At 46.3% G+C, this 15,671-nt stretch overlaps 1 protein-coding gene across 1 annotated transcript in view; it reads right to left on the bottom strand.

Annotated features, from left to right (window-relative positions):
- The window catches only part of FAM117A (family with sequence similarity 117 member A), a 43,178-nt gene extending 35,955 nt beyond the window's left edge, over window positions 1–7,223 (bottom strand). Inside the window, exon 1 of the mRNA XM_041725584.1 lies at window positions 6,982–7,223. Coding sequence (XP_041581518.1) covers window positions 6,982–7,177 — 196 coding nt within the window. The 5' untranslated portion in view covers window positions 7,178–7,223. The remainder of the gene's footprint in view (window positions 1–6,981) is intronic.
- Window positions 7,224–15,671: the final 8,448 nt, after the last annotated feature.

The following is a 15,671-nucleotide window of genomic DNA, read 5'->3' as shown; positions in this document are numbered from 1 at the left end:
GACAGACTAGACCTATGCTTATTAACATAGTTCTCTCCACCTTGAAAAGCCACCCTCCATTCACGAGATAGGGAGCTCAGGGTCTGAGAAGAGGCATCCCAGACTTACAGTTCTGCCCTGCCAAATAACTATCCACCCTCTAAGGAGCCACGTTCAGGCACCCTCAGAGAAAACTTCATCATCCCTGATCACAGGCCTGCTGCTTCAGATCAACCAAAGCCCTCAGAGGAATCTTCCCAGGCCTCCCCCAACCTCCACCCCTTTTTATTAGGGAGTTGGAAACAGAAACTGCTCATGTGCAGGCAGTGCTGAGCCCAAGGCACTCCATCCACCCCCAGTGTCAGCTGGCTGGGGCTCATGAGCAGGGCAGGGTAGGTGTCCAGAGCCCCAACTTCAGTTCCAGGTTCCCCAAGGGCTGGAGCTAAGAGATTCCCCGTTATGAAATACTTTGATAGCATTCTCTTAAGTTCATTAAAGTCACCCTTGATTGGCTGTGGTTTTCTGACACAGTAAAAGTCAACTGAGGCTTATTTGGGCCTGAGGATAAACATTTAAATGACTCCAAGCTGAGCATGCAGCTTTGTAGTGACCCTGAGAAAAAAATCATGGGGGAGAAGAGCAAAGTGCCAGGAAGAGTTTTCAAAACCAGGAGGTTTGGTGGGGACCCAGAGCTGAAGGCCTGAGTGTGGGCAGCCAGCTGTAGAGAAACTCCCTCCATCCAGCTGTTCCTAAGAACAACGGCCCCTTCACAAGCTCTACACCGCTGGAGAGGAACTGGAGCACAGATAATTTATAACTTCGAATATAATCCAAAACTCTTTTCTCTCAGAGATCAGGATTTGGTTTTGACCTAACAATGTGAATAGATTCGGCTTGTGTTTGGTTAATTCATAACCCTGCAAACCAAATAATGGAGCCCTCTATGAAGACTCAACTCAGCCCTCAGCCCGAGGGGGGGAAGGGGAGGCAGGGAGACGACACACACGCAGGTTTGGCCAGATTTCTTACTCATCTTTTGTCTGCTTCCACTCTCCCTGGCTCCTCTTCTATCCACTTCCAGGTGGGGCAAAACGTATTAACCCACGAAGAGATTGTCCACTCGCACTCAATTAAATGCTAGTGGGCACCCACCTTCACTCTGAACTGGGAAGGAAATGCAAGGTTTTCCTCCCAATCCCTTGAAAGGGCTCCAAACTGCCTGTAGAATAAGGGTAAGCCCAGGCAAGACTAGGAAAGCACTGGAGCTAGTGTCAAATAGTTTGATTAAATGTGATAGTGTAAGATTTCAAAACCAGACCTGCCTCCAGAACATGTCACATCCTAAAGTGTGAAATCTTATGGCACAAAGGCTCTGTGGGAGAGGTATAAAAATCCAGAGGATGATGCTTGATTTCTTTTTTTTTTTTTTTAAGTAATCTCTACACCCAACATGGGGCTTGAACTCACAACCTAGAGATCAAGACTCGCGTGCTCTCCCAACTGAGCCAGCCAGGCACCCCAAGGACGTTTGATTTCTTACAGTTTCAACAAGATCGAGGAATACACAGTAATGTACAGAACTGTTGAATCATTATGTGGTACAACTGAAACTAATATAACACTGTATGCGGGATCCCTGGGTGGCGCAGCGGTTTGGCGCCTGCCTTTGGCCCAGGGCACGATCCTGGAGACCCGGGATCGAATCCCACGTCAGGCTCCTGGTGCATGGAGCCTGCTTCTCTCTCTGCCTGTGTCTCTGCCTCTCTCTCTCTCTCTGTATGACTATCATAAATAAATAATAAAAAAAAAAACACTGTATGTTAATTACACTTTAATTAAAAAGAGAACAAGACCAAGAATAGTGTGGCCTTGCTGGCCATCACACCATTCAGTTCTAAACTAGCCAAAAATATAAATAAAGCATTCTCTGCCATTAAAGCCCACCAACCACTTTGGCAACACTCACATGGCCACCATAACTGGAAGTTTTGCGATCCTGCCCCCAATTTTTTGGAGATATAACTATATTTGGAACCAGAGAGAATGATGTTCTCTTACCACCACACCCACTTTTGTTCTCACCCCTCCTCCGCTGACCTCAAATGGTTTAAAATATCCTAGCTCTGGGTTACATGAGTGGAGAACTTCCCATATATATATAATCCTTTGCTATCCAAAACATGAAAGAACATGTGGACCCACACTCCTTTGGCCCGGAAATTTCAAGGATGTGGTCACTGGTGGTAACATTTAAGATGGACTTCAGCAGTGCATTTTGGGGACCATGTGCCTGGCACAAGCAAAGCTGTCAAAAGCAAATTGGCAACATCAGGCTAAGCAGTGTTTAATGCTTCCCAAACAGAAGCTGCCTCAATCACAGAGTTTTCAAAAATGATTGTAGCTCTTAAAAGGATTTTAACTGCCCTACCCTGGCTTCATTACAGCAAGATGGCTCCTTGGTGTTGAGAAGTTGGACTGCTCCTGGCATCAGGGTCCAGGGGGACCATGATTTAATGAGGACTTTTTTTCAAGGTCTCTACAATAAGGGACCTCCTTTATGTGGTTCCAGACCTATCTAAACACCCATCCCCCAAGAACTAAGTTTTCAAACCATTGCAAGGAAAGAAGTTTAATAATTACCAATAGCATTGTTAATAACAATGCTGCCTTATATTCACTAAAACAGCTATCCTGGAGAACCGAATTTATGTATGAAATAAACCTATCCTATGTCCCTGTGGGGAAGCTAGTATTTTAAGGCAGCCACAACTACTGCCAGCTGTCAGTGATCTGTTTGAAAAAATAAAAGGTAGCGAGAAAAATCCCAAACAGGGGATAAACCTAAAGCCATTTCCAACTGATTTGAGATGTGTTCACTGCAGTTGTGGGTGGTTTGGGAGGGGGCTTAAGGGGAGGGGATGCACATTTGCCTAACAGTCAAGCTTTTATGTAAATCCAAATTAGTTTGTCTACTGAACACATGCCACCTGACAACGGCCCGCCAGGGTGGGGGCAGGGAGGGGGGGCACCTCCACTCACATGTGCTGGTCTTCCACAAATACTGAGAACTGCCTGGAAGCTGATGACCCCCCTCTTTTTTTTTCACCTAAAACATGAGTGGGGATACAGGCTTGTTACTTTTCTTTACCCTGTTAGGATGTTCTGAGGAGATGTACACCACATGCATTAAAACTGATCTTTAAAAAAATAAATAAATAAATAAAAATAAAAAAATAAAACTGATCTTTATACAGGAATAATGAATGGTAAGGAACGTTGTTTAAGACAAGGAAGGGTAGGCTAACTTTTCCTGTAAAGTGCCATGTTACTAGATATTTTAAGCTTTGTGGGCCTCACAGTCTCTATTACAACTACTCAACTCTGTTACTGTAGTGCAAAAGCAGCCACAGATAATACTAAATGAAGGAGCATGGCTGTGTTCCAATAAAACTTTATTTATAAAAGCAGGGAGAGGCTTAGATTTGGCCTGCAGGCCATAATTGCCAACCCTTGGTTTAAGAAGGTTCTAGTAGGGATCCCTGGGTGGCGCAGCGGTTTGGCGCCTGCCTTTGGCTCAGGGCGCGATCCTGGAGACCCGGGATCGAATCCCACATCGGGCTCCCGGTGCATGGAGCCTGCTTCTCTCTCTGCCTGTGTCTCTGCCTCTCCCTCTCTCTCTCTCTCTGTGACTATTGTAAATAAATAATAAAAAAATATTTAAAAAAAAAAAAAAAAAGAAGGTTCTAGTGAACAGAGGAGGTACAGAGGCAACATGTGGCTCCCCCCAGCACCCAGCTGACCCCAGTGGGGCTGGTCCACTAGAGGGGAATCTGTAAAGTTGTATTAAACATTATCTTCATTCTAGAGATGTGAAGACAGAGACACTAAACAGGATAGGTAAGACTGGAACCCAGAACAATTCACCTCCTAGTCCCATTTTGTCCATCAGTAGTTCTGGAAGAACATAAAAATTAGCAGCCTCCAATTGACATACTGACATAAGACACAAATGAGAATTTAATTAAAAAGGGACCTGCCATAAGAAATTTATCTTGGGTTGCTATTCCCCATGGGTGGATCTCAGCTTTCTTAGACTTGACCTTTATTTTTCTCATTGCTTTCCACACCCCTAGCCCCGGCTCAGAAAAATGAAGCCATTCCTCACTTTATGAAGACACCCCTCATGGATGAATGGCCACAGAAAGTAAATCCTGTTCTTTACACCATCACCCTGTTTTTACAAGGTCTAATATATCTTGTCAGGAACACAAAAGGGTGTGGAGTAGAGAAATAACTGCATAGCCCTGAGCATCATGTCACTTCGGGATGGGAAAGAAACAGTGATGACACCTAATTGTCCCTGAAACCCAGTCCCAGCTCACATGCCTTTTTAAACAGCTGGGTTCTGGAGCCCTGTTTAGAAAAGCTCATTTTAAAAGATGAGGGAATAAAACTGCAAGAGGAGGCCTTGAGATTCTGAAACCTGCAGTACTGGTTTCAGACCAATATAGGTTTGCTCTTTGAAGCCTGAAAGGCAATGGGTTTTGGCCAACAGTGCTCTCATCTTGGCTAGGTGGAGGAAAAGTAATGATATAAGCAGTGGCAAACACTGATGGCACCTACTAGGTGCCTCGACACTTTCTATCTGCTCACTCATGATATAGTTATGATTCACATTTTAACAGATAGGAAACTGAGGCACAGAAGTTAAGAAACCTCCTCCACACCACACTGCTAGTAAATGGCAGGGCCTGGATTCAAAATTCAGGAATCCTGGCACCCAAAGCCAGGAGGATTCTCTTAAGGGTTTATGAACCCAAGGTGTTTCCTCCTACGGCACATACCCCACTGGTTTAGAGGAAACCACTTCTGCCACTTCTCAAGTGCAAAGAATGGAAACAATCTGAACACACGTAGACGGTAAAGTTAACACACAGAAGAGCCAACATGCTCCCAAACCAAAGGCCAGGTACATTCCCTTAATGTCTGCTCACAAGGAAGCCCACAGGCTCAGACCACTCTTTCCTTCTGTCTTTCCTCTCTCCTGCCTCACTGAAAAGCTATAGATAATCCCACTATACACCAGAGAAGGACCTCACTAATGCCTCTAGGATACTAAAATGTGGAGGGATGACCCATCAGACCAATCCCTACAAGAGACCACTCCACTTGCCCTAAATCATCCAACAAGGTATGCAGACCTCTAGCATCCTATGGTTTTTACCAGTTATCCTCGGGCCCCTGATCCTATAAAAAAGGAAGAGGCCATGTAGAGAACCCAGTTATCCAAACCTACAGGTTTCTCCATTCCACAGCACCCATCACTTAGTTCTATAGTAGACCTAAAATAACTGCTCTTAAAAGATGACTAGTAATAGATTTCCAGCTACTGCATAGGCAGGCTTTCTGCTGATTTCTACTTAAAGTGACTAAGGTCCTGGTGCTTGCTGTTCTATTAACTTCCCTGGACTCCAAGGAAGTCCAAACAAAACCAACAGGTTTATAATCTTGTGGTTTGCTTTATAGCTCATGATAGGCACGAGCCTGGGCACTGCTCTGCTCTATACCACCAGATTCTAGGCATACTTTTCCTAGTTGGTCTCCATCTTGCTACCAGATTTGGCCATTTCTGTGTTCCAAGATGCAATGTTAACATTTACAATGAGGTCCATCCAGATAGACTTGGACCTTCTGCTTCAGGGACTCTCCTACCTAGAAAGGCACTTTAGCTGCTCTAACTTCAGGAGGGGAGTATGCAGCAACCAAGCCTGGTAATTGCAAAAAGCTCAAGCAACTCTGATGCAGAGAACGTCGTTAACCATTAGACGGCGGGGACCATGACTTTTGTACATTTGGTAGACTCTGAGGCTTTGGAAGTGTGCAATGATCTTTTTCACATCTGGTGTGAATCAAATGCAAGCCTCACTTTCAACTTATTGCCAACCTCCTCATGCAAGTAGGTTCTTTTTCCCATTCTGAACTGCCTGCCTTTGTGGGGGATCTATCAGAGCTTTGAGTGTGAAAGCAAGGTTAATCTTGCTCCTCCCTAGTTTCCCCACACCCACTACATCAAGCTGCTATTAAGACACGGCTTCAGTGCTGTTCAGAAAGTGGGGGTATTTGCCACAGTGTACTTGATTGTGGCCCTCACCCCACTGCCACGTTGGCTGGCAAGGCCATGGACAAAAAGCCTTGGTGGGGGTAGAAGGGAAAGGCAGGGGGCAAACTGCCCGGGCACTATACACACACGCACACGATGGTTGGAATGAGACAGCCATATTAAGCAGGTCAATGATCTGGGAACATACAACTTCTGCGCTGCACCAAGAGGAATGTAGGGAATCAGAGCGGAGCGTTTGTACCGTAGTAAAAGCCGTTAAACTAACTTATTCCAACGGCTCGGTTCGGATGAAATCAGCTCCGGGATGTGGCATAAAGGGAAGTGCACGTGAAGTGGGGTGGAGGGTGGGGGGAGGAACTCCTGAGCCGGAGAGCGGGATGCTGGGGCCAAACTCAAGTTGGAGAAGTAACACATGGCTCTACGGGGCTCTCCTCCATGCCCCTCCCCCTCCCCGTGCAGGCGTCCAGCGCCCACCGGCTCCCCACTCCAGCGCCAGCCTGCACAGGGCGCCCCCATCATGCGACACTCACTCCTTCCTCACACCTCGCTGCCACCCCTGCATCTTCCACTCACCCCCATACGACACCTCTGCCCACTTTTCGGTTACGCCCCCAAAGCCAGCCTCCATCTGCCATGTCCCTCCCCTCACCTCCCGGCCCCGACTCCCTGCACACTGTCCCAGCGGCGCACGCAGCGCTCACCGCTCCTCGCTCTCTCCCCCTCCGCCCTCGCTGACTCTGCGCGACCCCCTTTCTCTCCCTTCGCCCCCATCCACTTCCCCCTCACGCTTCTCCCCCTACCCCTCCCCCCGTCACGCGCCCCCCCTCCCCCAACGGCTCCTCTCCCCCCTCCCCCCGGTACCCGCTCCAGGCCCGGCTCACCTGCACGGCCACCCCCGTCCCGGCGCTGGTGCGGCTGCTGCAGCTGGAAGGGGACCGTGGCCCTGAGCGGCTGCAGCCCAGCCCGGGGGGAGCCGGCGGGGGCTGGGGGAGAGCAGCCCCGCCGGAGCCCTCCGGCCCCTCCGCGCCCCGGCCCCCAGGGACCTCCGCCTCTGCCGCCCGCTGCGGCCCCCGCCATCGCCCGCCCGACCGCCTGCCCGCCTCGGCCCCACAGCGAGCCCCACACAGCCCCCCAACCCCCGCTGCGGCTGCTTATCTGCTCTGCGGGGCGGAGACCGGCCCCCTCAGCCCAGAACTCTCATTGGCCTACAGAGCCCCAGACCCCTCCCCCCAACCAATCCGTGGCTTGTTCTTCCCATTCCAGAGGATGATTGGTCTAGATGCCTAGCGATCCAACCCAAGACTCCGCCCTCATCCCGCCCCCTCCCGCTTTCCTCCGTCCGAGGGGCCGCTGATTGGTCTGCCTGGAAGGGGGCTGGTTCTTCGGTGTCGCCAATGAGATGACACGGAAAAGGGGAGCGTCACACCCAGTCCCAGGTAGTATGCAAATACGCTGTCACGTGACGTCAGGCTAAGCGGGGGTGGGGCCGGGAGTAAGATGGAATCAAGCACTAGTGAAATCATTGTGGGGGGTAGGGAGGAGTATCAAACTTTCAATAGTTGAACCCGGCGAGCACCGAGAAAGCGATAACTTCATAAAGCATTACTTTTGGTTTAACCTAAAAATATTAGTTGTGAATCTTCATAGGATCTCAGTGCTGTTTGCAAGCTCCAAAGTTAAGATTCTATAAATTAATGCAAAGTTTGCATATATTTGCATGCGATTTGCATTATATTCGTGCAGTTAATGGCTACCGTGCCTCATGTGACACCCACGTTTGTCTTTATCCACGTTTCCAAGTCCCTAGCTGGTGTGGGTCCAACCCCCCCCCCCCCCAAAAAAAAAACCACCCAGCTGCTAGCCTGTAAATTATATTGAGACTGAAAAGGAGCAGGGAATTTCCCTTCAGAGCCGTCCATTCCAAGTCTAGCTCAGCAGAGTGGAAGGAACAAAGTGACTGAGAAACTTGCCCAAATTTGTACAGTAATTCCATTAGCAAATCCTGGTCTTCCCAATTCAATGCTCTCTGACATATAAGTCAAAATGAGATGAGATGGTCCCCAAAGAAAATACATGTAGTTGTAAAAATCACATGCTAACATTAGGGAAGGAAAACAGCATTTAAGTTACTATTAAAAACTATTACTCTTCAAAAGAAAAAAATTATTACTTGGTATTTATTAACCATTTTGTTCCATATAAGGAAAAAGCAGAAGGCAATCAACCCTGGATTGTCTGCGATAAGGGACCATACAAATAATTGGATAATTCCCTCCAGATTTATATTTAGCTATGAATTCTATTTTTGATCTTGCTTCAGATTTATCTTTCTATTTCTGTTTTTGCCCACTTTAATGTTAAAATGAAGGTATTCCCTGAAGCCATACTAGCTAATCAGAGAAAAGGAGGCAATCTGGGAGCATCCTCCAAGGCTAAGAGAGGTCATTCTGTGATTACGTATTGAAAGCAGATAATACCCAAAGTGGAAATTCAAGAGTTGGTTGAATATTAAAATCACCCTACATACACAGAACAAATTGAGGCAATGGAACATCCTAAAGAATGGTTTTCTTTGCAAAGAGTGTGTGTACTCTAGCATATTTGAGGGATTTAGGTCAAGATCTAACATTTGAGGGGGGCCTGGGTGGCTCAGTTGGTTAAGTGTCTGCCTTCCACTCAGGTCATGATGCCAGGGTCCTGGGATCCTGCTCAGTGGGAAGACTGCTTCCCCCTCTCCCTCTGCCACTCCTCCTGCTTGTGCATTCGTGCTCTATCAGATAAATAAATAAAATCTTCTAAAAAGAAAAAAGATCTGAATTTGAAATATTTTTTATTGGCTGGGAAATGCTATATTCCTTTTTCATGAAGAGGACAACTTTACCACAGACAGACAGGGATGAACAAAAACTGATGAACTGATAAGAAGTCAGAGTCTTGGGGCAGTTGGGTGGCTCATTTGGTTGAGGGTCTGCCTTAGGCTCAGGGCATGATCCTGGGGTCCTGGGATCAAGCCCTGAGTCGGGCTTCCTGCTCAGCAGAGAGCCCGCTTCTCCCTCTCCCTCTGCCTCTCTCTTTGCTCATGCTCTCTCTCTCAAATAAATAAATAACATCTTAAAAAAAAAAAAAGTCCAGAGTCTTTACAAACTTAGTTTCTTAAAACAAAAAATCTTGCAATTTATAATGTTCCTCAAGTCCAATTAGTTCAAAGTCTTCATATACTTTTTTTTTTAATTCTCATGACAATCTGGAAGAAGAAAACCATAGATTTTTGTTATAGAGCAAGTAGAAAAACTGAGACCCAAAAAGGTGAGTCCTTTCGATTTCTAGCTCAGATCTCTATCGGATCTTACTGGACTGCCCTGCCTCACCTCTCCATTAATAAAATCGGTAATGGTAGCAGCTAACATTCATTGAGTTTCTTTCTCTATGCCAACTACATGTTAAGTACTGTTTATACATTCATTTATTTAATGCTCATGACCACATCTATGAGATGGGTATTATTCCACTTTAATGAGGTATCAGAAAGAAATAGCATGCCCAAGGTTATTCAGGCAGCCTGACACCAGACCAGAACTCCTATTTTTATAAAACTTTGTTATGAACACAGATATTACTATTTATATTTTACATAAACAGTCTCCAAAGATGCAAATTCAGCTGACATTAAAATTAACACTTGCCTAGAACTTTATAGCTTCACATACATCATCTCACTTAATTTTCACAATAGGCATGTAAAGTAAAAACAAAAAACAAAAAACAAAAAGCCCACAGACTTCTTGTCCCTATCTTATAGAAGGCTAAGTGTTAGGTGACTTGCTCCAAATCATCCATTCAGTAAATGGCAGACCCAGGACTTACATCTGAGGTCTTTTGACTCCAAATTCAAGTACTTTCCTAACTAACACTCAGCTTCTAGACCATTGGCCTACCTGAAAGCCAAAAAATGGCTAGTTGATCTCTTGAAATCTGTTCTTTCCTGACCACATATTCCATTTTAGGACCCCTCACCATGTAAATTCTCAGGCATTCTTAGGAGTTGATGGGTAATTTTTATTTGTTAAGCTATACAGTGTGTGTTAGAGGTAAAAGCCCTGGAATAAGGAATCTTAACATACTTTGGGCAGGTGGCTTCCTTTCTCTATGCAAGGATCACTTCCACTAACCTCACAGAGTTATTCTAAAGATAAAATGGCATAGTATTAGACAGATGCAGTCTTCCCTGGAGAGAAAGGTAATGTGGGTAGTCTCAAGGACATGGTGTTTAAATTTTGTTCTAAAGTCAAGGTGCCAGGAATTGAGGACCTGGACAGTGGAAGAAGAGCCAATGGAGGTGGCACAGCTGAAGAACTGGATCTTCTGAGTCCAGAGAGTCATGCTCCTTCCTGATAAGTTGTTGGCAGAAGACACTCGAGTTGACCTAGCTGGAAGAGTGAGAAGGCAAGCATGCATAGGAGATCCCTGTCTTCTCCTTACACAGGTATCATGCCCATGCAGCTGTCTCTTATTCCCTTCTCTATCACTGATAGCTTCTCTTGGTGTGGGCTTGATGGCAGGGATAAAGACCTCATCTGAAGATAAACGCTTGTCTTTTTCCTCCACTGAAAGAAACCATGGCTTTGGGGGGAGGCTGTGTGCTGCTAAGGGAGATGCCTTGCTTACAAAGCATCGTATAGCTTGCAAAAACAAACAAACAAACAAACAAACAAGAACCCTTTTGTTACTGCCCCCCCCATCATCTTTAGCAACATGATTGTCATTAATTAATTCACTCAGGGGATGCCTGGGTGGCTCAGTTGGTTAAGTGTCTGCCTTCAGCTCAGGTCCTAGGATGGAGTCCCGCATTGGGTTCCTTGCTCAGTGGGGAGCCTGCTTCTCCCTCTGCCTGCTGCTCCCCCCTGCTTGTGTTCTCTCTCTGACAAATAAATAAAATCTTAAAAAAAAAATTCACTCAACACAAATCTATTCAGATGATGACTATGTACCAGGCACAGAGCTAGACACTAAGGAATGACAATAATGTTCAGAGACATGCTCCCTATCCTGGAATTCACAACCCAGCAGGCCTGGAAACCTGTATGCAGAAATGGTACCGGGCTAAATGCAATTCTGACTGAGACATGACGTGGTTCCTGCTTTCAAAGAGTTTGGATCAGAAGCAAAAGTGGAGGATTACATACACAACGTATGTCAAGAAATTGTCAGCTATAGGAGAATCAGTTGCCTCAGGGGGTTCAAACAGCAGGTGCTCGGTTGCTTGATCCCAGCCTTCTTCGGGAACATCCACAGTTGTCACAAACAAATGAGGATGCAAAGAATTGGAGTAATTTTTCCTACAGGAGTGAGTCGGAGGTACAGCCACTCCCCACGCAGTCCCTCTAAGGTCTGGGGTCTTAAAAGTTGCAAGAGTCTGAGGAAGTACTGCCAACGAAAGGCTACAGGGCAATCTGGCAGGTCAGAGGATCAACAGGGAAGTCTAACCCTGCTGGCTACTGAATCAGGAGAAGGCTAGGGTCCTCATGGCCAAGAGAAGCATTCTAGCTCTGAAGGTGCTGTCTGGTCCTACTTTCAGGGCACCTTGACCCTCACCCTATGCACTTCTGCCACAATTATCAACAAGCATGGGAATTCCAGATCACCATTTTTACCCTCCAAACCCTGATACTCAGTCACAATTATTAAGAGCATGGAGAGCTCTTGATATTCCTTGGTACCTGGCAGACTACCTCTGAACTTCCAGGTGAATTTCCAAGTGCTCATGTCTTTGGCCCTCTGGTTCAAAATAATAAAAGAGAAAATAAGATGACGCAGACACACACAGTGTCTCTTTTCGACCTACCTCCTTTCCTCAGCCTCTGTCTGAAATGTCAGGCCTGGCTCCTCAGGGAATGAGATCCTGAGGAAATGGGGTCAGAACTGAAGGGAGCAGAGCAGCCGGAGAGGGATTGGGAAGGAGGGTTGAAGGAATGAATGAGGTTATGGGAACAGAGTAGGGAGGGGTCCCCGCCCTCAACACTTCTCCCATTCTGGTGGCCTCTCTCTCTCTCCATCCTTTCCCTCTGACTCCCAAGGTAACTAGATGGCCTGGATTTCGACCTTCGGTGCTGCATCTGACACATTTCATCCCTTGCTGCAGCCCACCGCTTCCTGTCTTCTGGCTTACTTGTGTCACGGGCTCCTTTTCCTTCTTTCAGACCGGATGATGTTCACTCCTTCACTCTTCGTTTCCTCTCAGTGGGAATCAAACTTTGCTGTGAAATTGCAGCCCTTTTTTAAAAAAAATTCTATTTATTTATGATAGTCACACAGAGAGAGAGAGAGGCAGAGACATAGGCAGAGGGAGAAGCAGGCTCCATGCACCGGGACCCCGACGTGGGATTCAATCTCAGGTCTCCAGGATCGCGCCCTGGGCCAAAGGCAGGCGCCAAACCGCTGCGCCACCCAGGGATCCCTTGCAGCCCTTTTATTTATTTATTTATTTTTTTTTTTTTTCCTTGCAGCCCTTTTAAAATGACGATTCCTTGTCCTTAACAATAGAGGATATGGCAGAAATTTTAAAACAGGTGAAGGGTAAATGTAGAAACAGAGGCATCAAAATTTCGGAATACCAGTTCTGGTGGCACAGTGAAAGAAAAAAAAAGCAGGGTTTTTTTTTGTTTTGTTTTGTTTTGTTTTAAGAATTGAGAAGATATGTGGGTGGCTCAGTCAGTTAAGTGTCTGGCTTTGGCTGGGGTTGTGATCTCGGGGTCCTGGGATCAAGCCCCAAATCCAGCTCCTTGCTCAGCAAGGAGTCTGCTTCTCCATCTCCCTCTGCCCTTCCCCTCCCTCCTTATGTGCGCACACTCTCTCGCTCTCTCTCTCAAATAAATAAAATCTTTAAAAAAAAATTGAGAGAGATGTTAGAGAATCCACCTGATCAGCCCTCTGATTTTAGAGATCGGGAAATAGATGCCCAAACAAGGGAAAGGTTGATCAGAGGCCACTCAGAAAATCAGAGATAGGATAGGAGTCCAGGGCTCCTGCATTCTGTTCAGTGTTGCCTCAAAACATAAATAACTTCCAAAATAATGTAGATGGATACTATTCAGCGATGAAAAAGGAACAACTATTGCTATGTGCCATAGCATGCATGGACCTCAAATACATGATGCTAAGTGAAAGGAGCCAGATGCAAAAGACCACATATTACAGGATTCCGTTTATATGAAATGTCCAGTAAAGGCAAATTCATAGAGACAGCAGATCAGTGGTTGCCTAGGGCTGGGAAGGATTATCTGAAAATAGGCACAGTAAAACTGTGTGGGGTGACAGAAATGACCTACAACTGGAATGTGGTGATGGTTGCACAACTCTAGAAATTTATGAAAAATCACACAACTATACACGTGTTATAAGTGAATTTCGTGATAATTTATACTTCAATCAAGCTGTTTCCCCTAAAAAGGAATTAGGTATGTTTATGAACAAGGGATCTCGGATGTGGGGCAAGCCCTTCTAATCTTTTAAGGGAATGTCTCTGGAAACAAATAGAGCTACCCCTATCTCCCTAAAAGGTCACTGTGAGAGACAAAAGATTTGGCTCTTTGGCCTCTGGAATACCCAGGCTGGCATTTTTCATTTGTTACAGAAGTCCTCCTTTCTAAAAGAGAGAAGTTGCCTAAGGAGAACAGGTGTGTCTCGGTCATCACTCTCATTACTACACGGAGCGCTGTGACCAGCACCCAGGCAGTGCCTCACAAAAATGAACTCTACTTCTGCCATGTGGTCACGGGGGCCTTGGGGTACCATTAGGTTTCTAGAGCAGTGCTTTGGTGGGAACAGTTTGCATCTCCCCACACCCAGGCCTTCTCAAAGATCAGTCTTCAGAGAACACAGGTTAGGTTATGCACACTCCCAGACTACAGAGTCTCAGCTCCCTATATTTTTTTAAATATTTGTATTTGAGGGGGGCTGCCTGGGCGGCTTAATCAGTTGAGCATCTGACTCTTGGATTTGGCTCCGGTCATGGTCTCAGGGTCAGGAGATCGAGCCTCACATCAGGCTCCACACTCAGTGTAGAGTGTGCTGGAGATTCTCCCTTTCATGCCCTCTTTGCTCCTTACTCCCGCTTGAGCTCTCTCTCCCTCTCTCTAAAATAAATATTTATGTATTTAAAGATCTGTATTTTTAAATTTTGCCTCTATATCCGGTGCAAGGCTCAAAGTCACAGCTCTGAGATTAAGAATCACATCTTCCACCTACTGAGCCAGCCGGGCACCCCTGAGCCTTCTTGACTTCCCACTTCCCTTCCTGTTTACCTTCTTTAAATTGGCCTCAAAAATACAATTACCTGGGAGCAAATAAGCTACAACATCCTAAATATTCTCCCTCTAATTCTACATCCAATCCCTCTCCCTTCCCCTCACACCAGGCACCTAGTCAGGCATCACTTATCATGAGATCCAATGCAAAGAGATTCTAAATGTAACAGAAGGAAGGGGTGATTGGAAAGTTAGTCTGTAGTCTGATTTCCTTTAGACCCAGGGCATGGGCTCCAGAGCTTATTTTCAGAGCTCAAACTACTATCTCAAAAGAGCTTTTGTAATAGATAACCACAAAATATCACCACAGATTCTTCCTCACTTTTGTTCTCTGGGCCTTGGTATATGAGATCTGTGCCCTGCCTCCACTCTCCCCTCATCGACTCCCTCTTCTTCACCATCTGCTTCAACTTCCAGTGAGACCTCACTTCCTCCAAACATTCCTCAATTGTCCTGGTCAGGCACTACTGATTCCTTCAGGACTTAGGTGTTTGGCTTGCAGCTCATTACTTTGGTTTTTTTTTAAGTTTTTTTTTTTTTAATTTATTTATTCATAGAGACACAGCTAGAGAGAGAGAGGCAGAGACAGGCAGAGGGAGAAGCAGGCACCATGCAGGGAGCCCGATGTGGGACTCGATCCTGGGTCTCCAGGATCACGCCCTGGGCTGCAGGCGGCGCTAAACCGCTGCACCACTGGGGCTGCCCTGCAGCTCATTACTTTGTGCTAGCTTATGGATAGCTTTCTCACTTCTCCTAAGTCATTTTTAAAAAGATTTTATTTATTCATGAGAGACACAGAGAGAGGTGGAGACATAGGCAGAGGGAGAAGCAGGCTACCTGCAGGGACTTGATCCCAGGACCCCGGGATTATGCCCTGAGCCAAAGGCAGATGTCATGAGCCACCCAGGTACTCTTCCTAAGTCATTTTATGTATGTTTGTCCCTTCTCCTCTGAGCAAAGGGAACCATTTGCTCTCCTTTTGTGTGTGTGTGTGTGTGTGTGTGTGTGTGTGTGTGTGTTTTAAATTCATTCATTTGAGAAAGAGAAAGAGTAGGAGGGGGCAGGAGAGAAAACCTGAAGCAGACTCCATGCTGAGTGCAAAGCCCAATGTGGGGCTTGATCCACAACCGTGAGATCATGACCTGAGCCAGAACCAAGAGTCGGTCACTTAACCGACTGAGCCACCCAGGAGCCTCTTGCTCTCTATTTCTTGCCTGCACTAATGTGAGCCACTGCCTCAGGCAGGGGTGAGTAGGTGCTGGTTATTT

Source organism: Vulpes lagopus, chromosome 12 (assembly GCF_018345385.1).
Source record: "Vulpes lagopus strain Blue_001 chromosome 12, ASM1834538v1, whole genome shotgun sequence".
In the NCBI taxonomy this organism is placed as follows: Eukaryota; Metazoa; Chordata; class Mammalia; order Carnivora; family Canidae; genus Vulpes; species Vulpes lagopus.
This window is presented reverse-complemented; position numbering and strand designations above follow the sequence as displayed.